This window comes from Lethenteron reissneri, chromosome 66 (assembly GCF_015708825.2).
Source record: "Lethenteron reissneri isolate LAM-NWPU_2019-01 chromosome 66, ASM1570882v1, whole genome shotgun sequence".
NCBI lineage: Eukaryota > Metazoa > Chordata > Hyperoartia > Petromyzontiformes > Petromyzontidae > Lethenteron > Lethenteron reissneri.
Genome location: NC_083844.1, coordinates 220,332 through 247,731, shown reverse-complemented (window position 1 = coordinate 247,731; position 27,400 = coordinate 220,332). Strand labels below are relative to the sequence as shown.

Sequence of the window (27,400 nt, the reverse complement as noted above, 5' to 3'; positions counted from 1 at the left end):
ACCCCGTTCCTAATGATGTTTGGTCGCGAGTCTCGCCTGCCCGCAGATCTGCTGTTCGGTGTTCCTCCGCCGCAACGGGAGGAAGGGAGCCACCCCGTGGAGTACTTGCTGGAGACCCTGCGAGGGGCCAGGGGCCGAGCCTGCCCGCACGGAGAGGCCGCGCACCAGCGGCAAGAGCAGGGCGCCCGACCCCGTATGGAGCCCCCCTTCTACACTGCGGGCTCCGAGGTGTGGCTGTACACTCCCCGCGTCGGTGCCGGACAGGTGGGGAAGCTGACCACCTACTGGCGAGGACCCTGGATTGTGAGACGGCAGATCTCACCATGGACGGTGCTGATTCAGGGAGGAGAGAGGGGCCGGGAGATGGTGGTCAACATCCGCCGACTGAAGCCGTGGCGAGCAGCCCCCGAGGGGGGGAGCCCCGCCGTCCAAGTACCCCGAAACCCCGGGGTCCCCCCACCCCCCGTGCCCGGGGGCCTCGCGCAGTACATGGGCCCCACGGAGCCCCGGGCTCCGAGGGGCCCCGGGCGGGGCCGGGGGCGACGAGGACGGCGACCCTTAAACCCCACCGCCTCTGAGTTTGTTCCCCAGCCCGCAGGTGCCAGGGGCCGAGGGGAGCCGTTGGAATGGAGGAGGAGACCACCGCCGGAGCCCCAGGAGACGGAGCCGCCACCCCCGAGGCCAACCACAAGGGCCGGGCGAATCCCGCGGACCCCGCGGCGATACCTCGTGGGGGCAACCCAGGCGAGGTGCTCAAGTCAACCCGGGACGGGGACTGGCACCCCGGGGGGCTATGTGGTGCCACAGCGACGGGGCCGCTCTGCCGAGCCAGGGAGCCGCCCGGCTTCCCCCACCGCACTGCCCCCAATCACCCGCCCCACATAAGCACACACCCGCACGCATCCCCCCCCCCCCCCCCCCCCCATAGAGCTGGAAGGGAAGGTTACCCGATCGACCGGTTTTTATCCGAGAGACCCTTATCGGGATTAATTCTCACGGTTTCCGGCGATCAGGGAATTGGATGACCTCCCCCGTGCTACGTGGTACCGCGGCGCTGCTGCCGGCCTTAATATGGTATGGTCGCGGCGTGGGGCATTCGGCCACCGCGGTTGAGGCGCATTTCCCCCCACACACACCCCCACGAGTCGACGGGGCAAGCAGGGGAGGCACGGGACAGCATGAATAGCGGGGTCACAGGGGCTGTTGCGCATAGTCATGGAGGGTTGGGATAATTGCGCTTGAGCGCGCAAGCCCCATTGTTAGGAAGGGTAAGGGAGTAATTAGGATTTACGCCTTGCACGCAGCACACTGATTAGCATATCAACAGCGCCTGGGGACTGCCGTGCGCGGGCTTGGGGTGCACGAGCCCATTGTTCAGCGCAGCATCCCCTTTGGAGGTAGGGAGGATAAATAGAGGAGCGCAGAGGGGAAATCGCTCTCTTACTCCAGCGCCAGGCGACCAGACGCAGCTCGAGCCAGCGACCCGAACGTCCGTGCGACGCACCGAGGCACGCGGTTAACACAAGGATCAGCGGACCGCCGTGGACACTTAACAGTGAGTAAGAAGGGGAATTAGAATCATAGCCGATAAATAGGGAATAGGTACAGGTTTAGTGGAATAGGCCAGCCTCGTCGACTCACTGATTCAACATCAATTCGCAGGTGGCATATAATAAATCATTAATAGCGAAGCGTGGTCTCGCGTGATCTTGTCGTGCAGTGTGAGCGTGTGGGGGCGCTGTGTGCACAGTGGTTCGCCACGTGAGTGAGCGCTGCGCGGAGCTGAGCGCGCGGGTTGCGTGTGGGGACGCGTGTGGTACTGTGTGTGCGTAAGCTCGCGGCGTGCGTAATCGGCGTACCCCAGGTGCGCGATTGTAACGTGAGCGGCCAGCGCGGCGCAGAGAAGCGCAAGAGTGAGTGCCGTACAGAGCTGTGTGTGTGGGTGTGCGCGTACGTAATTAACCATGCCTGCTACGCGGACCCGCGGTGGAGTGGAACCCTCGGGCGACGGCTCCCACACCATGGGTGAGGAACTTAGCAGCGGTTCGCTTAGCAGCGGGGGGGCGATTGATGATGCTAGCCCGGCCGTTAGCATTATCGAGGGAGGGATTTCGGGGGCTAGCGACCCCCACACATCCTAATTACTCCCTTACCCTTCCTAACAATGGGGCCTGCGCGCTCAAGCGCAATTATCCCAACCCCCCATGACTATGCGCAACAGCCCCTGTGACCCCGCTATTCATGCTGTCTCGTGCCTCCCCTGCTTGCCCCGTCGACTCGTGGGGGTGTGTGTGGGGGGAAATGCGCCTCAACCGCGGTGGCCGAATGCCCCACGCCGCGACCACACAATATTAAGGCCGGCAGCAGCGCCGCGGTACCACGTAGCACGGGGGAGGTCATCCAATTCCCTGATCGCCGGAAACCGTGAGAATTAATCCCGATAAGGGTCTCTCGGATAAAAACCGGTCGATCAGGTAACCTTCCCTTCCAGCTCTATGGGGGGGGGGGGGGATGCGTGCGGGTGTGTGCTTATGTGGGGCGGGTGATGGGGGGCAGTGCGGTGGGGGAAGCCGGGCGGCTCCCTGGCTCGGCAGAACGGCCCCGTCGCTGTGGCACCACAGCTGCTGCGCTTCAATTAGTTCAAATTAACTGTGTAACATTTCACCCACTCGATGTGTTTTAAGCATTGATGTGATGGGAGTGATCGAGCCCGAAAGCAGGGATCACAAACACAGGCGAGGCGGGTGGCAGCTCCCTCACTCGAACTGAGTGCAGAGTAATCTCAGCGACGTCAGCATTCTCGCTGGCGATTCTAATCTAAATCCAGATTCAAAATCGATGCATTCTTGACGAACCTCCAATTTTGATTATGTGTTGCACCTCTTCATTCCGTCATCATGCTACTGGTGCCAAATATGGAATTTAGTCTAAAAATGTATTGATTCCAGACAGCTTTACTCAATTTGCCTTCATTCGCTCGTTCCGCCTTTTCACTTTGTTTTTGTTTTGTAAACATTGCGGTGCACCATTTAAACTTCTATAAAATTAATTTCTATACGTAAATATCGCATTGTTTGCAATGTCTTTCTTACTTTGGGAGAACTAGTTGGTGACGTTCACTCAACTATTGTGTTGGAAGCCGTTAAGCTTCACACGATTATAAAGTTAGTTCATCTTGTTCACTTGAAAACAAGACCTTACACCGATTATTCACTCCACGTGCAATCTTGCAACAGATGGCGTTCCTCTGGCGTTCGCTGCGGGTGTGCCAATATCATTCCAGAGTGCTTCGAAGAAGGGCCATTGCCCAAAACGTCGCATATTATACATGTCAAGGAAGTGTTATTGACGACGGTGGAGGGTTTTCTTCGTCGCAGAGGTTAAAGGTGGAAGGTTTAAGGCGGAGCCATCGCGGAGGGCAGGGGTGGTCGGTGACGTCGCCACGCTTCGGGTATAAAGGCGGCTGCTGCTGCAAGCTGAGCGCGCAGTCTCTCGCGAGGAGCTTTGTCACAAGTAGTCGCAATGTCTGGACGCGGTAAAGGCGGTAAGGGGCTCGGCAAGGGAGGCGCAAAACGCCATCGCAAGGTGCTGCGCGACAACATCCAGGGCATCACCAAGCCCGCCATCCGCCGCCTCGCTCGCCGCGGCGGTGTGAAGCGCATCTCGGGCCTCATCTACGAGGAGACCCGCGGCGTCCTGAAGGTCTTCCTTGAGAACGTCATCCGCGACGCCGTCACCTACACGGAGCACGCCAAGCGCAAGACCGTCACCGCCATGGACGTGGTCTACGCCCTCAAGCGCCAGGGCCGCACTCTCTACGGCTTCGGAGGCTGAGCGCCCATCTCTCGCACACTAAGCCAACCCAAAGGCTCTTTTCAGAGCCACCCACCTCTTCGAAACTGCTTGCGCCAGTGTTGCCAAACACGCTCTGAATGGAGCACATGTCCTGGGTTGTTGTGAGCGTGCTGGACGTTCGCTTGTTGAGTTGGCGAATCTTCATCTGCTTCCACATGAATGAATGAAAGAAATCATGATATTCACGTCACATTTAACAAGGCGTAATTCTTGAACGCCTTAATACAGTACCCATTTCTGGTATTTTTGCGTTAATTATTTCCAGCTGCAGCCGATTCCGATATTACGTCGAGCATTTGGCGCCACAATGTTACAGCACACTCGTCCTAATTGACGGAGCGTGCCGGAATGCTAATCTCCACCTGTACAGCACAACAGCGAAGTTATTTTTCTCCACCGAGCGCTTGTATTTTTCCAAATTGTGTTCATAAAACGCCCGTGCGCCGTATTAGACGAGTGGTGAAACAATCCCTCGTAAGAAACAAAAAAACCCACGCTCAAAACACAATATACTGTATTGGGTTTTCTAGTCATCCTTTTTAAAACAAAGGCAATGCCATGGCTGCAATTCACTAATATACAAGTTTGGGCATTACATTGTGTTATATTCACAAGTCCTTTTTGCAGTAAAATCGATATTAAAGTGAACATCGCGTCCGCGTTTCTCATTGGAGGCTGATGGAGAGGGACGGTACTAAAAGAGCCACTCAGCAGCGCCGCGCACTACGATCCTCTGATTTGCATCTCGCCTCCTATAAAAGGAGCTCAACGCGCGAGCGACATCCACATTCGCTTCCCGTCTGTTCTGACCTGAAGCTGCTGCCTACGACGCGTCGACATGCCCGATCCTCCCGCATCAAAGAGCGCTGGGCCGGCCAAGGTTCCTGCTCCCAAGAAGGGCTCCAAGAAGGCTGTGACCAAGGCTACGCGCAAGGATGGCAAGAAGCGACGCCACCGCAGGAAGGAGAGCTACGCCATTTACATCTACAAGGTGATGAAGCAGGTGCACCCCGATACCGGCATCTCGTCCAAGGCAATGAGCATCATGAACTCGTTCGTCAACGACATCTTCGAGCGCATCGCTTCCGAGGCGTCCCGCCTGGCGCACTACAACAAGCGCTCCACCATCACTTCTCGGGAGATCCAGACCGCAGTGCGACTGCTGCTCCCCGGCGAGCTGGCCAAGCACGCCGTGTCGGAGGGCACCAAGGCCGTCACCAAGTACACAAGCTCCAAGTGAAGCCTCGACTCCACCATTAATTACAAAGGCTCTTTTCAGAGCCACCCACCTCTCCGAACCTGCTTGTACCAGTCCTAGCAGGAGTACTAAACGAAACTTCCAACAAAGCCCCGGTTCACGCGGGGACATTGTTCGCTCATTGAGTGGAATGGAGAGATGGAACGCATTTTAACCTGTTTCCACGTGAATAAAAGCGATAACAATATTCATGGCACATGTTCACCAGCAGGCATTTCTTGGACTTGTTTGTCTATTGATTTCATCTGCAGCCCATTCAGATATTACATTGGATATTTGGTGCCAAAACCTTGCAATGCAATATATTTAATTCGTGGTTGTATTTTCGGGCAGGAACTAACATTTTGCACGTGTACATCTATGTAAAAGTAAGCGCCTAGCATGGATGACTCGTGCAGTATAATTGATGATCATCATCTCAATGCCAAGAGAATAGATATCTATCCCTGTGATCACCTCTTTCCGACAATTTTACGTATTAACTTTGGAGCTTTCGTGACTGCAGGAATTATTCTTTGGTTCTTTCGGTAAAGTCACGTATATAAAGAAACAAATTGGTGATATCTGTCTGCTTATATGTCTGTCTATAATTTTTTTCTGGTTCGATTTTATGTCGCTATTTCATTATACCTGATGATTGCTTGTGTTGCAATCGAAACGTCGTATGCTGTAATATATTATTTTTTCTTTATACGTGACTTTACCGAAAGAACCAAAGAATATTTTTTACGTATTACTGCTTCCAATGAAGTGCAGTTTCTTCACACTTTATTTAGATCATGCGGAGCACTGTAAAGTTGTTTTCGGAAAGGTGTTTGCTTGAGAAAAGAAGATCCGTTAAAGACATGGACGGCGCTCAAACGGAACTACTGCATCGTGATGCGGCATTCTGCAATGCTCCAAAGTGAGAACATTTCGTTGATGAAGAAGAGTTGACGACTCGAGATCATTGCACGCTGCCAACCAATCAGCACGCGCCCCTTCTTCGCACGTCACGACTCCGCTGACCAGTGAGCGCGCGCTCTGGGCTACATAAGCCGCCTTCTCCTCCCCGCCTGTGAGAATCTTTGCCCTCACCAAGCCATGGCTCGCACCAAGCAGACGGCTCGCAAGTCCACGGGCGGCAAGGCCCCCCGCAAGCAACTCGCCACCAAGGCGGCCCGAAAGAGCGCTCCGGCCACGGGCGGCGTCAAGAAGCCTCACCGCTACAGGCCCGGCACCGTCGCTCTGCGCGAGATCCGCCGCTACCAGAAGTCCACCGAGCTGCTCATCCGCAAACTGCCCTTCCAGCGCCTCGTCAGGGAGATCGCGCAGGACTTCAAGACCGACCTGCGCTTCCAGAGCTCCGCTGTCATGGCTCTGCAGGAGGCCAGCGAAGCGTACCTTGTCGCGCTCTTCGAGGACACCAACCTGTGCGCCATCCACGCCAAGCGCGTCACCATCATGCCCAAGGACATTCAGCTCGCCCGCCGCATTCGTGGCGAGCGCGCTTGAACGCCCAGCTCGGCCCTCAAAGCACAACACAAAGGCTCTTTTCAGAGCCACCACTTACTCGTGAGAAAGCTTCCATGTGTGTCCTTCAAAGTTCGGGTGCCGGAAACCTTCGTTTGCTGGTCACGGCTCTCACGAGTCGTCAGGCGTAAGCGACAATCAAGTTCATTTTCTATACCCCGCCGCTCATTCTGCAACATCACACGTTGGTGTTGTGTATAAGCGTTGTGAAACCATGTTTACATAATGTACAACAAAAGAGTTATTTTGGTGAAATGTATTTTACCTCGGAGTCGCGTGGTGGTGTGGAGGCCTAGCACCGTGCAGAGCCTCACGCCTCGCCTGATTTTGCCACCCGGCTGACGCTGGGTACGGGTGCCGTTTCCCCCCCCCCCCCGCGCTTCAATAATACTGTGTAATCGCTATAATTTTATAATCTACCGACCCTATAATAGTAATAGCACACATTGTGGTGGGGGGGGGAGTAAAGAGGACGTGAAACTTAGATGAATTTACCTCAGAGTCGCGTGTTAATGCGTGCGCCTATTTTTAACGGGAATTAAAGATGGCGTCCACCCCGCAACTGCTAGCCCGTCGCTAGCCGTTGCCAGGGGCAACCGGCGTCCAATGAAAGCGGCGAAGACGTCGCTAGGCGTTGCCAGGGGCAACCGGCGTCCAATGAAAGCGGCGAAGACGTCGCTAGGCGTTGGCAGGGGCAACCGGCGTCCAATGAAAGTGCGTATGGTCCGACATCCACACACAGACAGACAGACATTCACGATTTTATATATATAGATTAAACCCAAAGATATTGGTTCATGTTGTTTCAAGCCCGAGCTGATAAGAAGTTCACATTTTGCAAAGTGAGACTGAATTATTCACGCACATATATTTTTAGGCATTGCCCGAACAGGCGGTTAAAGAAAAATATCTATACACCGTATAGGCACGTGGGCGATCAATCACGAGCTCAAGGCTATCACAATGATTTATTATAACCAATGCGGTCCCTCAAAATGATGATTATAATCAATAATACATTGATATTTGCGGAATCCGCTTATAAGTTTGACTTGCCAGCACGCGCCCATGAATTAACTCTATCATGCTTAAAACTTGAACCTATTAAGTACGTGTATCGCATTGTTTAATTCATAAGATGCGTGTCCGCATTAAAATATATATGGATACAAATAATGAAAGTCAACATCGAATCCTCGCGTCCCGGCTTGTCATTGGTGGCTCAAGGAGAGGGCGGGACTCGAGCGAGAGGAGCCAATCAGCAGCGGCGCGCTCTACGATCCTCGTCTCCGCTATAAAAGCCGCTCCCGTGGTGCGTGTTAACGTCACAAATCGTTCGTACTTTGTCTCCAGTGCTTTTTGCATCCTAGGTCCGTTAACGATGTCTGGACGCGGCAAGACCGGTGGCAAATCTCGCGCCAAGGCAAAGTCCCGCTCTTCCCGCGCCGGCCTGCAGTTCCCCGTGGGTCGCGTTCACAGGCTGCTCCGCAAGGGCAATTACGCCCAGCGGGTCGGCGCTGGAGCACCCGTCTACCTGGCCGCCGTGCTCGAGTACCTTTCTGCCGAGATCCTCGAGCTGGCTGGCAATGCCGCCCGCGACAACAAGAAGACGAGGATCATCCCCCGACACCTGCAGCTCGCCGTGCGAAACGACGAGGAGCTCAACAAGCTCATGGGCGGCGTGACTATCGCCCAGGGCGGTGTGCTGCCCAACATCCAGGCCGTGCTGCTGCCCAAGAAGACCTCTCAGGCAAAGAAGTGAACGCGCCGCCGCCTCTACCACCACAACAACGGCTCTTTTCAGAGCCACCCACTTGCTTGCAAAGAGCTCGGACAGTCGTGCACAGGGGTTTTGTTATTAATAAGGACACCGTCGTCGAGTTGCCCTCGTCCCAAATTGCTCGCAATTAAACGAATGCTCTGCTCGTTCCAGATACCCTTTATGTCTAATTTAGGAACGGTATTTGAGCAGCATTCCAACATTGCATCAATCATGGAACATGGTTTAGAATAAATTGAGGTGCCTATTGGAAGAAAGTATCGTGTTTTTTTAAAGAATAAAACTCGCTCTTTTTGAGCGGTCAGATTACATATGAAGAGGAGTCGGAGAATGGTTCAAGCACTTTAAGGGATCTGCGAGCCACCCTCACGCACCACGCAAACACGACATCTCCGCTCTCACGACAACACGCACCAATCAATCTTAATTTTTTTTCACACACGCGCGGGAAATAAGAGCTGGACGGGGGGGTCAGGGGTTAAAGGGCAGTGACGTCACCAGGACCAGGCGTGCTGGACGCGAATGTGTATTGGGAGCGGAGATTGAGGAGTTAAAAGGGGCTGTGGGACGTGTGCCCGGGGTTGGTCTTGGAACGAATATTGCTGTGCGTTGCGGAGATTGAGGAGTTAAAAGGGGCTGTGGGACGTGTGCCCGGGGTTGGTCTTGGAACGAATATTGCTGTGCGTTGCGGAGATTGAGGAGTTAAAAGGGGCTGTGGGACGTGTGCCCGGGGTTGGTCTTGGAACGAATATTGCTGTGCGTTGGTGAAAACAGGTCCCTGTGGGGTGGGCTGGTAGGACCGAACAATTGAATGGCTATAATAAAATGAAATGGCAAAAAATGGGCGCCAATGAGTGGATGGAAACGTAGACGTAGTGGAACATAAGAAACAATAAAGTAGTAGTAACCGTTCTGCAAAAAAATAATAGTATTGCACAAGTATGTACCTACGTGAGTGCAGCTTGGAGCAGACACAGTGAGTAGTAACAATCTGCACGAGATGCAGCGCCGTGGGCCACGCCCCTATCACTGTTAGCCCCGCCTCCTCGCCCCCGGTACTGTATTCTCGACTGTAGACTCCGCCCCTTTTCGCCAACGGCCCCTCCCTCCATCGCGCTAAGCTCCGCCTCCCACCGCTTGACCCCGCCCCGCTCCCCCGTGGCCCCGCTCCGCCCCCGTGGCCCCGCCCTCCACCCGCGTAACCCCGCCCCGCCACCCGTGGCCCCGCCCCATCTCGGTGTCCCCGCCCAGCCCCGCCCAGCCCCGCCCCCTGCCGCTGTAGCCCCGCCCGCTGCCGCGTAGCCCCGCCCCCTGCCGCTGTAGCCCCGCCCCCTGCCGCTGTAGCCCCGCCCCCTGCCGCGTAGCCCCGCCCCCTGCCGCGTAGCCCCGCCCCCTGCCGCGTAGCCCCGCCCCCTGCCGCTGTAGCCCCGCCCCCTGCCGCGTAGCCCTGCCCCCTGCCGCTGTAGCCCCGCCCCCTGCCGCGTAGCCCCGCCCCCTGCCGCTGTAGCCCCGCCCCCTGCCGCTGTAGCCCCGCCCCTTGTCGCGTAGCCCCGCCCCCTGCCGCGTAGCCCCGCCCCCTGCCGCGTAGCCCCGCCCCCTGCCGCGTAGCCCCGCCCCCTGCCGCGTAGCCCCGCCCCCTGCCGCTGTAGCCCCGCCCAATACACCCCGAGCGGGGGAGAGATTCCCAGGCCTGGCTCGGCTGGAGAGCCGCCGACGAGGGGGGGGAGGTAGGGAGTTGTTTTTAATGAAAAAGCTTTAAATGTAAATGTTTCTATTAAAAAACATCAGGGAATGTAACCTTGTTAACCATTTACTCCCTTTCACACACGCGGGGGAACTATACGAAGGGAGAGCTTGAGGCCTAGGTCTAGGCTTTAGGCCTACCTGTAGGCCTTAGGCCGCCGTGGGTTAATTGTTAATATAAATGTTTTAATTATTTATGTTGAAGCTTTAAATGTCAATGTTGCTATTTAAAAACATCAGGGAGTGTAACATTGTAATTAAAAGCTATCTGAGGGAATTATAAGGGAATGCTACACTTGGTTAGCCAGGATAGCGTCACTGAGTCTAAATGTTTTTGTAGGGTCATGCCAAGTGTTTGCAGTAGGGGGCGATGTTGACACACGGACGGACGGACGGACAAACGGACGCACGATATAATCTATTGGAGTCTGGTCCACTTCGTTCCTACCAGAAGTGCATAAACCAATCTACTACGCCTCTTCACATGCGCGTGGAACGAATGATTATTGCATTCGTTCTAAATTTGTAGCTTTCGTGACTGCAATGATTCATACTCTTAGGTTTTTTCGGTAAAGTCACGTAGGTAAAACAATAATAAATAACTAAAACAATATAAATAATAAAATAACAAATCAGGGGGGAAGAGGGGGGCTTATCTGAATGTGGTTGCCGGGAAGTGGCGGGGGTGTCGGGGCTAAAAGAGAACAAATGAGCACATCAGCTCAGGGTTGTGGCCGGTGTTAGCTGATAGTAAGCATAAAAGTACTGGTAAACGCTGGGGATGTTAACACTCGGTAAAGTATAATATTACCTGTCAAATAAGATGGTACAAATATGTGTAGTTAAATATTTTTTACATGGTTAATAACATCTTTCCAATGATTACTCATTCGTGTTACTTAGTGCAGTAAATACGTGTTACTTATTGCAGTAAAAACAACTCATCGCATGAACCATCCTGCGCTCCTAGAATATCAACTCTGTCAATGCATTAAACGTAAGATTATATATTTTCTTTAAACATTCGACTGCGGAGTCACTTGAGTTGAATTTGAGTGGTGATGATTGTGCACCGTGCCTTCAAGGCGCGCGACCCTTCTGCAGTGCGTGAGCTACTCATATCTTGCCACGTAAAATGTTAAACTTTCCATATAATGTCGGTTAATTTTGAGTAATTTTCTTCAGTTTGTTGTCCATCTGAAAATCCATATATTTATTCATTTCAAAGTTCGATTAAAACGTCCAGTTAAAAGTTCGGTGACAAGGGACGATTGACATGGCGCGCAGTCCTCACCATAGCGCGAGAGGAGGAATCGCGAGCGCGCGAGGCAAAACTTAAATAGAAAATATTTCGTTGGAATTAAATGAGTAGTATGTTTAAGCATCTTGTCTTGCAAAAAATTCGAGTGCGTTTTAAATAGTGTTCATCAGTAACACTTTTGAAAACCGACAATCATCATATCTTGCCCTGACCGAACAATGTCTCCCAAATGTTGGTTGTTCACTTGTTTAGAATTATAATTTATATCGTGAGCATTGTCGTATATTGCATAAGTAACGTACATTAAAGAAGTGATCTTCGTGATGATGTATCAACTAGATGCATGTAAGTATGAACGTTACGGGAGTAATCGAGCCCAAAGGCAGGCGTGATAAACACAGTGAGTATGGTGGCAACTCCCTCACTAGAGCTGAGTGCTGGATGATCTCAGCGACGTCCGCATTCAGTACGCCGCTTCTATAATAACCTCGGGCCTGGAGGACGCTCGGTTCGAATTCGTGAGAGCGCTGATTTCGATTTCCAAGAGGCGAGGCGATAAAAGCGACGTCTTGAGATGGCGGAAACTGCTCCTGCTCAACCACCAGCTGCGGCTACTTCAGCGCCTAAAAGCCCCAAGAAGAAGCGCGCCGCTCCAAAGGCCAAGAAGGTCGGCCCCAGCGTGTCCGAGCTCATCCTCAAGGCTCTGGCCAGCAGCAAGGAGAGGAACGGCGTGTCTCTTCCTGCGCTCAAAAAGTCGCTTGCTGCCGGAGGATACGACGTGGAGAAGAACAATGCCCGCGTGAAGTTGGCCATCAAGAAGCTCGTGGCCAAAGACGCCGTGGCGCAAGTGAAGGGCAGCGGCGCGTCTGGCTCTTTCAAACTCAACAAGGAAAAGGCTGCCGCAAAGGCGAAGCCCAAGTCGTCAACGGCAAAGCCCGCAGCTAAAAAGCCCGCGGCAGCCAAGAAGGTGAAGAAGCCCGCGGCAGCCAAGAAGACCGCGCCCAAGAAGTCTCCCAAGAAAGCAAAGAAGCCCGCGGCTGCCAAGGCGGCCAAGAGCCCCAAAAAGGTGAAGTCGGCTGTTAAGCCCAAGAAGGCGGCGAAGAGCCCAGCCAAGCCCAAGGCTGCGAAGCCCAAGGTCGCTAAGCCCAAGACCGTCAAGGCCAAGGCCGCCAAACCCAAGGTGGCCAAGCCCAAGAAGGCCGCGGCCAAGCCCAAAAAGACTGCGCCAAAGAAGTGAATCCGATGGGACGACCGACGCTCGATTCACTCCACCTCAACGGCTCTTTTCAGAGCCACCCACTTCGTTCAAAAAGTGAACCAGATGCTGTGTGGGGGCCGTTGGCCCCCGGGGTCCCTCCCGCCTGCATCCCCTATTCCGTTTACGTTACCCCACCTCCCTATTACTCGCTACGGTTTCGCCGGCATTCGAATGCGACGCCCCTACTGTTACAGCCTCGCGCCGCGCTCCCACGCTGCGAGCATACGTGCGCACATCATCGTCAATCAAACGCCGTGCTCGCAGTATAGCCCTGTGCGGCACGTTACCAATGCGCATCCGTATCCGACATGTAACGAACGTATGCACACACACACACACGCCGCTCCGTGCACTCCAACTCCACACCAACTACGCAAGTTATGATCGCGCACCTGTATCACACACGGAGTGAACACACGCGACACCCACTCTTGCGCCGCTCTGCGCAGCGCTCGCCGTCTGCTGGCCGCTTGCGTTATGATCGCGCACCTGGGGTACGCCTATTACGCACGCCGCGAGCTTACGCACACACAGTACCACACGCGTTCCCACACGCAACCCGCGCGCTCAGCTCCGCGCAGCGCTCACTCACGTGGCGAACCACTGTGCACACAGCGCACCTGTTGGGGCCGCTGGTCCCCGGAGTCCCTCCCTGCTCCGTGCCTATGGCAGGGGCTCCGCCGTGCGCCGACCCCTCGCTGCTCTGCGAGCAGCTGCTGCCGTCGCTGGGCTCATCGCCCGACGGCTCCCCTCCCTGGTCCGTCCCTCCGCGAGCTCGTGTGAGAGGCATAGCTCGCCGCACGCCCTCGTTCACCTGCAGACGCTGCGTTGTCTCTCCACGGATCACGCGCTATTAAACGGGGGTCGGGGGCGAACGACACTGCCCTCACACTGCGCGAGTCCCGGCGGCGACAGACGGATCGGGGACCTGCGGACGCACCGACCCCTTCACCCACACTACGAGCGCACACACCTGCACACACGCGACACCCACTCGTGCGCCGCTCTACGCAGCGCTCACTCACGTGGTGAACCACAGTGTACACACGCGCACCCACACGCTCACACTGCACGACAATATCACGCGAGACCACGCTTCGCTATTAATGATTTATTATCTGATACCTGGTAATTTAATGTTAAATCAGTGAGTCGACGAGGCTGGCCTACGCTGATACCTTTATACCTATTCCCGATTTATCTGCTATGATTCTAATTCACCTACTTACTTCCTGCTGGATGCCCACGGCGGTTCGTTGATCCCGTGCTCGCAGCGCACCTCGATGCGTCTCACGGACGATCGGGTCGCTGGACTGGAGAGCGTCCTGTCGCCTGGCGCTGGAGAGAAGAGAGCGATTTCCCCTCCGCGCTCCTCTATTTATCCTCCCTACCTCCAAAGGGGATGCTGCGCTGAACAATGGGCTCGTGCACCCCAAGCCCGCGCACGGCAGTCCCCAGGCGCTGTTGATATGCTAATCAGTGAGCGACGTTGGCGGCGTACATCCTAATTACTCCCTTACCCTTCCTAACAATGGGGCCTGCGCGCTCAAGCGCAATTATCCCAACCCCCCATGACTATGCGCAACAGCCCCTGTGACCCCGCTATTCATGCTGTCTCGTGCCTCCCCTGCTTGCCCCGTCGACTCGTGGGGGTGTGTGTGGGGGGAAATGCGCCTCAACCACGGTGGCCGAATGCCCCACGCCGCGACCACACCATATTAAGGCCGGCAGCAGCGCCGCGGTACCACGTAGCACGGGGGAGGTCATCCAATTCCCTGATCGCCGGAAACCGTGAGAATTAATCCCGATAAGGGTCTCTCGGATAAAAACCGGTCGGCCAGGCGACCTCCCCTCGGAGCTCTATGGGGGGGGGGGGGGAATGAGTGCAGGTGTGTTCATGTGAGGTGAGGTGAGGGGGACGCGGGGTCGGCTCCGTTGCTTGGTGGTGGCGAGGTCGGGGATTTGGTGCCTGCCGAACGGCTTCGTGGCGGCGGCATCACACACCCACACGCTCACACTGCACGACAAGATCACGCGAGACCACGCTTCGCTATTAATGATTTATTATATGCCACCTGCGAATTGATGTTGAATCAGTGAGTCGACGAGGCTGGCCTATTCCACTAAACCTGTACCTATTCCCTATTTATCGGCTATGATTCTAATTCCCCTTCTTACTCACTGTTAAGTGTCCACGGCGGTCCGCTGATCCTTGTGTTAACCGCGTGCCTCGGTGCGTCGCACGGACGTCCGGGTCGCTGGCTCGAGCTGCGTCTGGTCGCCTGGCGCTGGAGTAAGAGAGCGATTTCCCCTCTGCGCTCCTCTATTTATCCTCCCTACCTCCAAAGGGGATGCTGCGCTGAACAATGGGCTCGTGCACCCCAAGCCCGCGCACGGCAGTCCCCAGGCGCTGTTGATATGCTAATCAGTGAGCGACGTTGGCGGCGTACATCTGTGGTGCCACAGCGACGGGGCCGCTCTGCCGAGCCAGGGAGCCGCCCGGCTTCCCCCACCGCACTGCCCCCAATCACCCGCCCCACATAAGCACACACCCGCACGCATCCCCCCCCCCCCCCCCCATAGAGCTGGAAGGGAAGGTTACCCGATCGACCGGTTTTTATCCGAGAGACCCTTATCGGGATTAATTCTCACGGTTTCCGGCGATCAGGGAATTGGATGACCTCCCCCGTGCTACGTGGTACCGCGGCGCTGCTGCCGGCCTTAATATGGTATGGTCGCGGCGTGGGGCATTCGGCCACCGCGGTTGAGGCGCATTTCCCCCCACACACACCCCCACGAGTCGACGGGGCAAGCAGGGGAGGCACGGGACAGCATGAATAGCGGGGTCACAGGGGCTGTTGCGCATAGTCATGGAGGGTTGGGATAATTGCGCTTGAGCGCGCAAGCCCCATTGTTAGGAAGGGTAAGGGAGTAATTAGGATTTACGCCTTGCACGCAGCACACTGATTAGCATATCAACAGCGCCTGGGGACTGCCGTGCGCGGGCTTGGGGTGCACGAGCCCATTGTTCAGCGCAGCATCCCCTTTGGAGGTAGGGAGGATAAATAGAGGAGCGCAGAGGGGAAATCGCTCTCTTACTCCAGCGCCAGGCGACCAGACGCAGCTCGAGCCAGCGACCCGAACGTCCGTGCGACGCACCGAGGCACGCGGTTAACACAAGGATCAGCGGACCGCCGTGGACACTTAACAGTGAGTAAGAAGGGGAATTAGAATCATAGCCGATAAATAGGGAATAGGTACAGGTTTAGTGGAATAGGCCAGCCTCGTCGACTCACTGATTCAACATCAATTCGCAGGTGGCATATAATAAATCATTAATAGCGAAGCGTGGTCTCGCGTGATCTTGTCGTGCAGTGTGAGCGTGTGGGGGCGCTGTGTGCACAGTGGTTCGCCACGTGAGTGAGCGCTGCGCGGAGCTGAGCGCGCGGGTTGCGTGTGGGGACGCGTGTGGTACTGTGTGTGCGTAAGCTCGCGGCGTGCGTAATCGGCGTACCCCAGGTGCGCGATTGTAACGTGAGCGGCCAGCGCGGCGCAGAGAAGCGCAAGAGTGAGTGCCGTACAGAGCTGTGTGTGTGGGTGTGCGCGTACGTAATTAACCATGCCTGCTACGCGGACCCGCGGTGGAGTGGAACCCTCGGGCGACGGCTCCCACACCATGGGTGAGGAACTTAGCAGCGGTTCGCTTAGCAGCGGGGGGGCGATTGATGATGCTAGCCCGGCCGTTAGCATTATCGAGGGAGGGATTTCGGGGGCTAGCGACCCCCACACATCCTAATTACTCCCTTACCCTTCCTAACAATGGGGCCTGCGCGCTCAAGCGCAATTATCCCAACCCCCCATGACTATGCGCAACAGCCCCTGTGACCCCGCTATTCATGCTGTCTCGTGCCTCCCCTGCTTGCCCCGTCGACTCGTGGGGGTGTGTGTGGGGGGAAATGCGCCTCAACCGCGGTGGCCGAATGCCCCACGCCGCGACCACACAATATTAAGGCCGGCAGCAGCGCCGCGGTACCACGTAGCACGGGGGAGGTCATCCAATTCCCTGATCGCCGGAAACCGTGAGAATTAATCCCGATAAGGGTCTCTCGGATAAAAACCGGTCGATCAGGTAACCTTCCCTTCCAGCTCTATGGGGGGGGGGGGGGGATGCGTGCGGGTGTGTGCTTATGTGGGGCGGGTGATGGGGGGCAGTGCGGGGGGGGAAGCCGGGCGGCTCCCTGGCTCGGCAGAACGGCCCCGTCGCTGTGGCACCACAGCTGCTGCGCTTCAATTAGTTCAAATTAACTGTGTAACATTTCACCCACTCGATGTGTTTTAAGCATTGATGTGATGGGAGTGATCGAGCCCGAAAGCAGGGATCACAAACACAGGCGAGGCGGGTGGCAGCTCCCTCACTCGAACTGAGTGCAGAGTAATCTCAGCGACGTCAGCATTCTCGCTGGCGATTCTAATCTAAATCCAGATTCAAAATCGATGCATTCTTGACGAACCTCCAATTTTGATTATGTGTTGCACCTCTTCATTCCGTCATCATGCTACTGGTGCCAAATATGGAATTTAGTCTAAAAATGTATTGATTCCAGACAGCTTTACTCAATTTGCCTTCATTCGCTCGTTCCGCCTTTTCACTTTGTTTTTGTTTTGTAAACATTGCGGTGCACCATTTAAACTTCTATAAAATTAATTTCTATACGTAAATATCGCATTGTTTGCAATGTCTTTCTTACTTTGGGAGAACTAGTTGGTGACGTTCACTCAACTATTGTGTTGGAAGCCGTTAAGCTTCACACGATTATAAAGTTAGTTCATCTTGTTCACTTGAAAACAAGACCTTACACCGATTATTCACTCCACGTGCAATCTTGCAACAGATGGCGTTCCTCTGGCGTTCGCTGCGGGTGTGCCAATATCATTCCAGAGTGCTTCGAAGAAGGGCCATTGCCCAAAACGTCGCATATTATACATGTCAAGGAAGTGTTATTGACGACGGTGGAGGGTTTTCTTCGTCGCAGAGGTTAAAGGTGGAAGGTTTAAGGCGGAGCCATCGCGGAGGGCAGGGGTGGTCGGTGACGTCGCCACGCTTCGGGTATAAAGGCGGCTGCTGCTGCAAGCTGAGCGCGCAGTCTCTCGCGAGGAGCTTTGTCACAAGTAGTCGCAATGTCTGGACGCGGTAAAGGCGGTAAGGGGCTCGGCAAGGGAGGCGCAAAACGCCATCGCAAGGTGCTGCGCGACAACATCCAGGGCATCACCAAGCCCGCCATCCGCCGCCTCGCTCGCCGCGGCGGTGTGAAGCGCATCTCGGGCCTCATCTACGAGGAGACCCGCGGCGTCCTGAAGGTCTTCCTTGAGAACGTCATCCGCGACGCCGTCACCTACACGGAGCACGCCAAGCGCAAGACCGTCACCGCCATGGACGTGGTCTACGCCCTCAAGCGCCAGGGCCGCACTCTCTACGGCTTCGGAGGCTGAGCGCCCATCTCTCGCACACTAAGCCAACCCAAAGGCTCTTTTCAGAGCCACCCACCTCTTCGAAACTGCTTGCGCCAGTGTTGCCAAACACGCTCTGAATGGAGCACATGTCCTGGGTTGTTGTGAGCGTGCTGGACGTTCGCTTGTTGAGTTGGCGAATCTTCATCTGCTTCCACATGAATGAATGAAAGAAATCATGATATTCACGTCACATTTAACAAGGCGTAATTCTTGAACGCCTTAATACAGTACCCATTTCTGGTATTTTTGCGTTAATTATTTCCAGCTGCAGCCGATTCCGATATTACGTCGAGCATTTGGCGCCACAATGTTACAGCACACTCGTCCTAATTGACGGAGCGTGCCGGAATGCTAATCTCCACCTGTACAGCACAACAGCGAAGTTATTTTTCTCCACCGAGCGCTTGTATTTTTCCAAATTGTGTTCATAAAACGCCCGTGCGCCGTATTAGACGAGTGGTGAAACAATCCCTCGTAAGAAACAAAAAAACCCACGCTCAAAACACAATATACTGTATTGGGTTTTCTAGTCATCCTTTTTAAAACAAAGGCAATGCCATGGCTGCAATTCACTAATATACAAGTTTGGGCATTACATTGTGTTATATTCACAAGTCCTTTTTGCAGTAAAATCGATATTAAAGTGAACATCGCGTCCGCGTTTCTCATTGGAGGCTGATGGAGAGGGACGGTACTAAAAGAGCCACTCAGCAGCGCCGCGCACTACGATCCTCTGATTTGCATCTCGCCTCCTATAAAAGGAGCTCAACGCGCGAGCGACATCCACATTCGCTTCCCGTCTGTTCTGACCTGAAGCTGCTGCCTACGACGCGTCGACATGCCCGATCCTCCCGCATCAAAGAGCGCTGGGCCGGCCAAGGTTCCTGCTCCCAAGAAGGGCTCCAAGAAGGCTGTGACCAAGGCTACGCGCAAGGATGGCAAGAAGCGACGCCACCGCAGGAAGGAGAGCTACGCCATTTACATCTACAAGGTGATGAAGCAGGTGCACCCCGATACCGGCATCTCGTCCAAGGCAATGAGCATCATGAACTCGTTCGTCAACGACATCTTCGAGCGCATCGCTTCCGAGGCGTCCCGCCTGGCGCACTACAACAAGCGCTCCACCATCACTTCTCGGGAGATCCAGACCGCAGTGCGACTGCTGCTCCCCGGCGAGCTGGCCAAGCACGCCGTGTCGGAGGGCACCAAGGCCGTCACCAAGTACACAAGCTCCAAGTGAAGCCTCGACTCCACCATTAATTACAAAGGCTCTTTTCAGAGCCACCCACCTCTCCGAACCTGCTTGTACCAGTCCTAGCAGGAGTACTAAACGAAACTTCCAACAAAGCCCCGGTTCACGCGGGGACATTGTTCGCTCATTGAGTGGAATGGAGAGATGGAACGCATTTTAACCTGTTTCCACGTGAATAAAAGCGATAACAATATTCATGGCACATGTTCACCAGCAGGCATTTCTTGGACTTGTTTGTCTATTGATTTCATCTGCAGCCCATTCAGATATTACATTGGATATTTGGTGCCAAAACCTTGCAATGCAATATATTTAATTCGTGGTTGTATTTTCGGGCAGGAACTAACATTTTGCACGTGTACATCTATGTAAAAGTAAGCGCCTAGCATGGATGACTCGTGCAGTATAATTGATGATCATCATCTCAATGCCAAGAGAATAGATATCTATCCCTGTGATCACCTCTTTCCGACAATTTTACGTATTAACTTTGGAGCTTTCGTGACTGCAGGAATTATTCTTTGGTTCTTTCGGTAAAGTCACGTATATAAAGAAACAAATTGGTGATATCTGTCTGCTTATATGTCTGTCTATAATTTTTTTCTGGTTCGATTTTATGTCGCTATTTCATTATACCTGATGATTGCTTGTGTTGCAATCGAAACGTCGTATGCTGTAATATATTATTTTTTCTTTATACGTGACTTTACCGAAAGAACCAAAGAATATTTTTTACGTATTACTGCTTCCAATGAAGTGCAGTTTCTTCACACTTTATTTAGATCATGCGGAGCACTGTAAAGTTGTTTTCGGAAAGGTGTTTGCTTGAGAAAAGAAGATCCGTTAAAGACATGGACGGCGCTCAAACGGAACTACTGCATCGTGATGCGGCATTCTGCAATGCTCCAAAGTGAGAACATTTCGTTGATGAAGAAGAGTTGACGACTCGAGATCATTGCACGCTGCCAACCAATCAGCACGCGCCCCTTCTTCGCACGTCACGACTCCGCTGACCAGTGAGCGCGCGCTCTGGGCTACATAAGCCGCCTTCTCCTCCCCGCCTGTGAGAATCTTTGCCCTCACCAAGCCATGGCTCGCACCAAGCAGACGGCTCGCAAGTCCACGGGCGGCAAGGCCCCCCGCAAGCAACTCGCCACCAAGGCGGCCCGAAAGAGCGCTCCGGCCACGGGCGGCGTCAAGAAGCCTCACCGCTACAGGCCCGGCACCGTCGCTCTGCGCGAGATCCGCCGCTACCAGAAGTCCACCGAGCTGCTCATCCGCAAACTGCCCTTCCAGCGCCTCGTCAGGGAGATCGCGCAGGACTTCAAGACCGACCTGCGCTTCCAGAGCTCCGCTGTCATGGCTCTGCAGGAGGCCAGCGAAGCGTACCTTGTCGCGCTCTTCGAGGACACCAACCTGTGCGCCATCCACGCCAAGCGCGTCACCATCATGCCCAAGGACATTCAGCTCGCCCGCCGCATTCGTGGCGAGCGCGCTTGAACGCCCAGCTCGGCCCTCAAAGCACAACACAAAGGCTCTTTTCAGAGCCACCACTTACTCGTGAGAAAGCTTCCATGTGTGTCCTTCAAAGTTCGGGTGCCGGAAACCTTCGTTTGCTGGTCACGGCTCTCACGAGTCGTCAGGCGTAAGCGACAATCAAGTTCATTTTCTATACCCCGCCGCTCATTCTGCAACATCACACGTTGGTGTTGTGTATAAGCGTTGTGAAACCATGTTTACATAATGTACAACAAAAGAGTTATTTTGGTGAAATGTATTTTACCTCGGAGTCGCGTGGTGGTGTGGAGGCCTAGCACCGTGCAGAGCCTCACGCCTCGCCTGATTTTGCCACCCGGCTGACGCTGGGTACGGGTGCCGTTTCCCCCCCCCCCCCGCGCTTCAATAATACTGTGTAATCGCTATAATTTTATAATCTACCGACCCTATAATAGTAATAGCACACATTGTGGTGGGGGGGGGAGTAAAGAGGACGTGAAACTTAGATGAATTTACCTCAGAGTCGCGTGTTAATGCGTGCGCCTATTTTTAACGGGAATTAAAGATGGCGTCCACCCCGCAACTGCTAGCCCGTCGCTAGCCGTTGCCAGGGGCAACCGGCGTCCAATGAAAGCGGCGAAGACGTCGCTAGGCGTTGCCAGGGGCAACCGGCGTCCAATGAAAGCGGCGAAGACGTCGCTAGGCGTTGGCAGGGGCAACCGGCGTCCAATGAAAGTGCGTATGGTCCGACATCCACACACAGACAGACAGACATTCACGATTTTATATATATAGATTAAACCCAAAGATATTGGTTCATGTTGTTTCAAGCCCGAGCTGATAAGAAGTTCACATTTTGCAAAGTGAGACTGAATTATTCACGCACATATATTTTTAGGCATTGCCCGAACAGGCGGTTAAAGAAAAATATCTATACACCGTATAGGCACGTGGGCGATCAATCACGAGCTCAAGGCTATCACAATGATTTATTATAACCAATGCGGTCCCTCAAAATGATGATTATAATCAATAATACATTGATATTTGCGGAATCCGCTTATAAGTTTGACTTGCCAGCACGCGCCCATGAATTAACTCTATCATGCTTAAAACTTGAACCTATTAAGTACGTGTATCGCATTGTTTAATTCATAAGATGCGTGTCCGCATTAAAATATATATGGATACAAATAATGAAAGTCAACATCGAATCCTCGCGTCCCGGCTTGTCATTGGTGGCTCAAGGAGAGGGCGGGACTCGAGCGAGAGGAGCCAATCAGCAGCGGCGCGCTCTACGATCCTCGTCTCCGCTATAAAAGCCGCTCCCGTGGTGCGTGTTAACGTCACAAATCGTTCGTACTTTGTCTCCAGTGCTTTTTGCATCCTAGGTCCGTTAACGATGTCTGGACGCGGCAAGACCGGTGGCAAATCTCGCGCCAAGGCAAAGTCCCGCTCTTCCCGCGCCGGCCTGCAGTTCCCCGTGGGTCGCGTTCACAGGCTGCTCCGCAAGGGCAATTACGCCCAGCGGGTCGGCGCTGGAGCACCCGTCTACCTGGCCGCCGTGCTCGAGTACCTTTCTGCCGAGATCCTCGAGCTGGCTGGCAATGCCGCCCGCGACAACAAGAAGACGAGGATCATCCCCCGACACCTGCAGCTCGCCGTGCGAAACGACGAGGAGCTCAACAAGCTCATGGGCGGCGTGACTATCGCCCAGGGCGGTGTGCTGCCCAACATCCAGGCCGTGCTGCTGCCCAAGAAGACCTCTCAGGCAAAGAAGTGAACGCGCCGCCGCCTCTACCACCACAACAACGGCTCTTTTCAGAGCCACCCACTTGCTTGCAAAGAGCTCGGACAGTCGTGCACAGGGGTTTTGTTATTAATAAGGACACCGTCGTCGAGTTGCCCTCGTCCCAAATTGCTCGCAATTAAACGAATGCTCTGCTCGTTCCAGATACCCTTTATGTCTAATTTAGGAACGGTATTTGAGCAGCATTCCAACATTGCATCAATCATGGAACATGGTTTAGAATAAATTGAGGTGCCTATTGGAAGAAAGTATCGTGTTTTTTTAAAGAATAAAACTCGCTCTTTTTGAGCGGTCAGATTACATATGAAGAGGAGTCGGAGAATGGTTCAAGCACTTTAAGGGATCTGCGAGCCACCCTCACGCACCACGCAAACACGACATCTCCGCTCTCACGACAACACGCACCAATCAATCTTAATTTTTTTTCACACACGCGCGGGAAATAAGAGCTGGACGGGGGGGTCAGGGGTTAAAGGGCAGTGACGTCACCAGGACCAGGCGTGCTGGACGCGAATGTGTATTGGGAGCGGAGATTGAGGAGTTAAAAGGGGCTGTGGGACGTGTGCCCGGGGTTGGTCTTGGAACGAATATTGCTGTGCGTTGCGGAGATTGAGGAGTTAAAAGGGGCTGTGGGACGTGTGCCCGGGGTTGGTCTTGGAACGAATATTGCTGTGCGTTGCGGAGATTGAGGAGTTAAAAGGGGCTGTGGGACGTGTGCCCGGGGTTGGTCTTGGAACGAATATTGCTGTGCGTTGGTGAAAACAGGTCCCTGTGGGGTGGGCTGGTAGGACCGAACAATTGAATGGCTATAATAAAATGAAATGGCAAAAAATGGGCGCCAATGAGTGGATGGAAACGTAGACGTAGTGGAACATAAGAAACAATAAAGTAGTAGTAACCGTTCTGCAAAAAAATAATAGTATTGCACAAGTATGTACCTACGTGAGTGCAGCTTGGAGCAGACACAGTGAGTAGTAACAATCTGCACGAGATGCAGCGCCGTGGGCCACGCCCCTATCACTGTTAGCCCCGCCTCCTCGCCCCCGGTACTGTATTCTCGACTGTAGACTCCGCCCCTTTTCGCCAACGGCCCCTCCCTCCATCGCGCTAAGCTCCGCCTCCCACCGCTTGACCCCGCCCCGCTCCCCCGTGGCCCCGCTCCGCCCCCGTGGCCCCGCCCTCCACCCGCGTAACCCCGCCCCGCCACCCGTGGCCCCGCCCCATCTCGGTGTCCCCGCCCAGCCCCGCCCAGCCCCGCCCCCTGCCGCTGTAGCCCCGCCCGCTGCCGCGTAGCCCCGCCCCCTGCCGCTGTAGCCCCGCCCCCTGCCGCTGTAGCCCCGCCCCCTGCCGCGTAGCCCCGCCCCCTGCCGCGTAGCCCCGCCCCCTGCCGCGTAGCCCCGCCCCCTGCCGCTGTAGCCCCGCCCCCTGCCGCGTAGCCCTGCCCCCTGCCGCTGTAGCCCCGCCCCCTGCCGCGTAGCCCCGCCCCCTGCCGCTGTAGCCCCGCCCCCTGCCGCTGTAGCCCCGCCCCTTGTCGCGTAGCCCCGCCCCCTGCCGCGTAGCCCCGCCCCCTGCCGCGTAGCCCCGCCCCCTGCCGCGTAGCCCCGCCCCCTGCCGCGTAGCCCCGCCCCCTGCCGCTGTAGCCCCGCCCAATACACCCCGAGCGGGGGAGAGATTCCCAGGCCTGGCTCGGCTGGAGAGCCGCCGACGAGGGGGGGGAGGTAGGGAGTTGTTTTTAATGAAAAAGCTTTAAATGTAAATGTTTCTATTAAAAAACATCAGGGAATGTAACCTTGTTAACCATTTACTCCCTTTCACACACGCGGGGGAACTATACGAAGGGAGAGCTTGAGGCCTAGGTCTAGGCTTTAGGCCTACCTGTAGGCCTTAGGCCGCCGTGGGTTAATTGTTAATATAAATGTTTTAATTATTTATGTTGAAGCTTTAAATGTCAATGTTGCTATTTAAAAACATCAGGGAGTGTAACATTGTAATTAAAAGCTATCTGAGGGAATTATAAGGGAATGCTACACTTGGTTAGCCAGGATAGCGTCACTGAGTCTAAATGTTTTTGTAGGGTCATGCCAAGTGTTTGCAGTAGGGGGCGATGTTGACACACGGACGGACGGACGGACAAACGGACGCACGATATAATCTATTGGAGTCTGGTCCACTTCGTTCCTACCAGAAGTGCATAAACCAATCTACTACGCCTCTTCACATGCGCGTGGAACGAATGATTATTGCATTCGTTCTAAATTTGTAGCTTTCGTGACTGCAATGATTCATACTCTTAGGTTTTTTCGGTAAAGTCACGTAGGTAAAACAATAATAAATAACTAAAACAATATAAATAATAAAATAACAAATCAGGGGGGAAGAGGGGGGCTTATCTGAATGTGGTTGCCGGGAAGTGGCGGGGGTGTCGGGGCTAAAAGAGAACAAATGAGCACATCAGCTCAGGGTTGTGGCCGGTGTTAGCTGATAGTAAGCATAAAAGTACTGGTAAACGCTGGGGATGTTAACACTCGGTAAAGTATAATATTACCTGTCAAATAAGATGGTACAAATATGTGTAGTTAAATATTTTTTACATGGTTAATAACATCTTTCCAATGATTACTCATTCGTGTTACTTAGTGCAGTAAATACGTGTTACTTATTGCAGTAAAAACAACTCATCGCATGAACCATCCTGCGCTCCTAGAATATCAACTCTGTCAATGCATTAAACGTAAGATTATATATTTTCTTTAAACATTCGACTGCGGAGTCACTTGAGTTGAATTTGAGTGGTGATGATTGTGCACCGTGCCTTCAAGGCGCGCGACCCTTCTGCAGTGCGTGAGCTACTCATATCTTGCCACGTAAAATGTTAAACTTTCCATATAATGTCGGTTAATTTTGAGTAATTTTCTTCAGTTTGTTGTCCATCTGAAAATCCATATATTTATTCATTTCAAAGTTCGATTAAAACGTCCAGTTAAAAGTTCGGTGACAAGGGACGATTGACATGGCGCGCAGTCCTCACCATAGCGCGAGAGGAGGAATCGCGAGCGCGCGAGGCAAAACTTAAATAGAAAATATTTCGTTGGAATTAAATGAGTAGTATGTTTAAGCATCTTGTCTTGCAAAAAATTCGAGTGCGTTTTAAATAGTGTTCATCAGTAACACTTTTGAAAACCGACAATCATCATATCTTGCCCTGACCGAACAATGTCTCCCAAATGTTGGTTGTTCACTTGTTTAGAATTATAATTTATATCGTGAGCATTGTCGTATATTGCATAAGTAACGTACATTAAAGAAGTGATCTTCGTGATGATGTATCAACTAGATGCATGTAAGTATGAACGTTACGGGAGTAATCGAGCCCAAAGGCAGGCGTGATAAACACAGTGAGTATGGTGGCAACTCCCTCACTAGAGCTGAGTGCTGGATGATCTCAGCGACGTCCGCATTCAGTACGCCGCTTCTATAATAACCTCGGGCCTGGAGGACGCTCGGTTCGAATTCGTGAGAGCGCTGATTTCGATTTCCAAGAGGCGAGGCGATAAAAGCGACGTCTTGAGATGGCGGAAACTGCTCCTGCTCAACCACCAGCTGCGGCTACTTCAGCGCCTAAAAGCCCCAAGAAGAAGCGCGCCGCTCCAAAGGCCAAGAAGGTCGGCCCCAGCGTGTCCGAGCTCATCCTCAAGGCTCTGGCCAGCAGCAAGGAGAGGAACGGCGTGTCTCTTCCTGCGCTCAAAAAGTCGCTTGCTGCCGGAGGATACGACGTGGAGAAGAACAATGCCCGCGTGAAGTTGGCCATCAAGAAGCTCGTGGCCAAAGACGCCGTGGCGCAAGTGAAGGGCAGCGGCGCGTCTGGCTCTTTCAAACTCAACAAGGAAAAGGCTGCCGCAAAGGCGAAGCCCAAGTCGTCAACGGCAAAGCCCGCAGCTAAAAAGCCCGCGGCAGCCAAGAAGGTGAAGAAGCCCGCGGCAGCCAAGAAGACCGCGCCCAAGAAGTCTCCCAAGAAAGCAAAGAAGCCCGCGGCTGCCAAGGCGGCCAAGAGCCCCAAAAAGGTGAAGTCGGCTGTTAAGCCCAAGAAGGCGGCGAAGAGCCCAGCCAAGCCCAAGGCTGCGAAGCCCAAGGTCGCTAAGCCCAAGACCGTCAAGGCCAAGGCCGCCAAACCCAAGGTGGCCAAGCCCAAGAAGGCCGCGGCCAAGCCCAAAAAGACTGCGCCAAAGAAGTGAATCCGATGGGACGACCGACGCTCGATTCACTCCACCTCAACGGCTCTTTTCAGAGCCACCCACTTCGTTCAAAAAGTGAACCAGATGCTGTGTGGGGGCCGTTGGCCCCCGGGGTCCCTCCCGCCTGCATCCCCTATTCCGTTTACGTTACCCCACCTCCCTATTACTCGCTACGGTTTCGCCGGCATTCGAATGCGACGCCCCTACTGTTACAGCCTCGCGCCGCGCTCCCACGCTGCGAGCATACGTGCGCACATCATCGTCAATCAAACGCCGTGCTCGCAGTATAGCCCTGTGCGGCACGTTACCAATGCGCATCCGTATCCGACATGTAACGAACGTATGCACACACACACACACGCCGCTCCGTGCACTCCAACTCCACACCAACTACGCAAGTTATGATCGCGCACCTGTATCACACACGGAGT

At 54.1% G+C, this 27,400-nt stretch overlaps 6 protein-coding genes across 6 annotated transcripts; all 6 read left to right on the top strand.

The window, feature by feature from the left end:
• Positions 1-2,591: 2,591 nt before the first annotated feature.
• On the top strand, positions 2,592-18,209 carry LOC133359820 (uncharacterized). The gene is made up of 5 exons (XM_061578357.1): positions 2,592-3,808; positions 5,003-5,044; positions 6,195-6,525; positions 16,251-16,258; positions 17,838-18,209. Exons 1-5 carry the CDS (start codon positions 3,523-3,525, stop codon positions 18,155-18,157), a joined length of 987 nt encoding a protein of 328 aa, XP_061434341.1. The 5' UTR covers positions 2,592-3,522; the 3' UTR covers positions 18,158-18,209.
• LOC133359779 (histone H2A-like) lies at positions 7,512-9,598 on the top strand. The gene has a single exon (XM_061578309.1). It carries the CDS (start codon positions 7,764-7,766, stop codon positions 8,385-8,387), a length of 624 nt encoding a protein of 207 aa, XP_061434293.1. The 5' UTR covers positions 7,512-7,763; the 3' UTR covers positions 8,388-9,598.
• LOC133359772 (histone H1.5-like) lies at positions 10,366-12,661 on the top strand. Its single transcript, XM_061578301.1, has one exon. It carries the CDS (start codon positions 11,984-11,986, stop codon positions 12,644-12,646), a length of 663 nt encoding a protein of 220 aa, XP_061434285.1. The 5' UTR covers positions 10,366-11,983; the 3' UTR covers positions 12,647-12,661.
• A 788-nt stretch (positions 18,210-18,997) lies between the features above and the next one.
• LOC133359819 (histone H2B type 3-B-like) lies at positions 18,998-19,524 on the top strand. Its single transcript, XM_061578356.1, has one exon. The coding sequence runs from the start codon at positions 19,017-19,019 to the stop codon at positions 19,416-19,418; it is 402 nt and encodes a 133-aa protein (XP_061434340.1). The 5' UTR covers positions 18,998-19,016; the 3' UTR covers positions 19,419-19,524.
• Positions 19,525-21,834: 2,310 nt separating this feature from the next.
• On the top strand, positions 21,835-23,921 carry LOC133359783 (histone H2A-like). Its single transcript, XM_061578312.1, has one exon. The coding sequence runs from the start codon at positions 22,087-22,089 to the stop codon at positions 22,708-22,710; it is 624 nt and encodes a 207-aa protein (XP_061434296.1). The 5' UTR covers positions 21,835-22,086; the 3' UTR covers positions 22,711-23,921.
• A 771-nt stretch (positions 23,922-24,692) lies between these two features.
• LOC133359773 (histone H1.5-like) lies at positions 24,693-26,984 on the top strand. The gene has a single exon (XM_061578302.1). It carries the CDS (start codon positions 26,307-26,309, stop codon positions 26,967-26,969), a length of 663 nt encoding a protein of 220 aa, XP_061434286.1. The 5' UTR covers positions 24,693-26,306; the 3' UTR covers positions 26,970-26,984.
• Positions 26,985-27,400: the final 416 nt, after the last annotated feature.

What these genes read in the sequence shown, in the direction of transcription:
- LOC133359820 (XM_061578357.1), top strand. Translation starts at nt 3,523, where the DNA reads ATGTCTGGACGCGGTAAAGGCGGTAAGGGGCTCGGCAAGGGAGGCGCA. An exon ending in CGCCCTCAAGCGCCAGGGCC is followed by an intron (nt 3,809 to 5,002) that starts GCACTCTCTACG and finishes CGGGAGATCCAG; the next exon opens with ACCGCAGTGCGACTGCTGCT. An exon ending in CCGGCGAGCTGGCCAAGCAC is followed by an intron (nt 5,045 to 6,194) that starts GCCGTGTCGGAG and finishes GCCCTCACCAAG; the next exon opens with CCATGGCTCGCACCAAGCAG.
- LOC133359779 (XM_061578309.1), top strand. Translation starts at nt 7,764, where the DNA reads ATGCGTGTCCGCATTAAAATATATATGGATACAAATAATGAAAGTCAA.
- LOC133359772 (XM_061578301.1), top strand. Translation starts at nt 11,984, where the DNA reads ATGGCGGAAACTGCTCCTGCTCAACCACCAGCTGCGGCTACTTCAGCG.
- LOC133359819 (XM_061578356.1), top strand. Translation starts at nt 19,017, where the DNA reads ATGCCCGATCCTCCCGCATCAAAGAGCGCTGGGCCGGCCAAGGTTCCT.
- LOC133359783 (XM_061578312.1), top strand. Translation starts at nt 22,087, where the DNA reads ATGCGTGTCCGCATTAAAATATATATGGATACAAATAATGAAAGTCAA.
- LOC133359773 (XM_061578302.1), top strand. Translation starts at nt 26,307, where the DNA reads ATGGCGGAAACTGCTCCTGCTCAACCACCAGCTGCGGCTACTTCAGCG.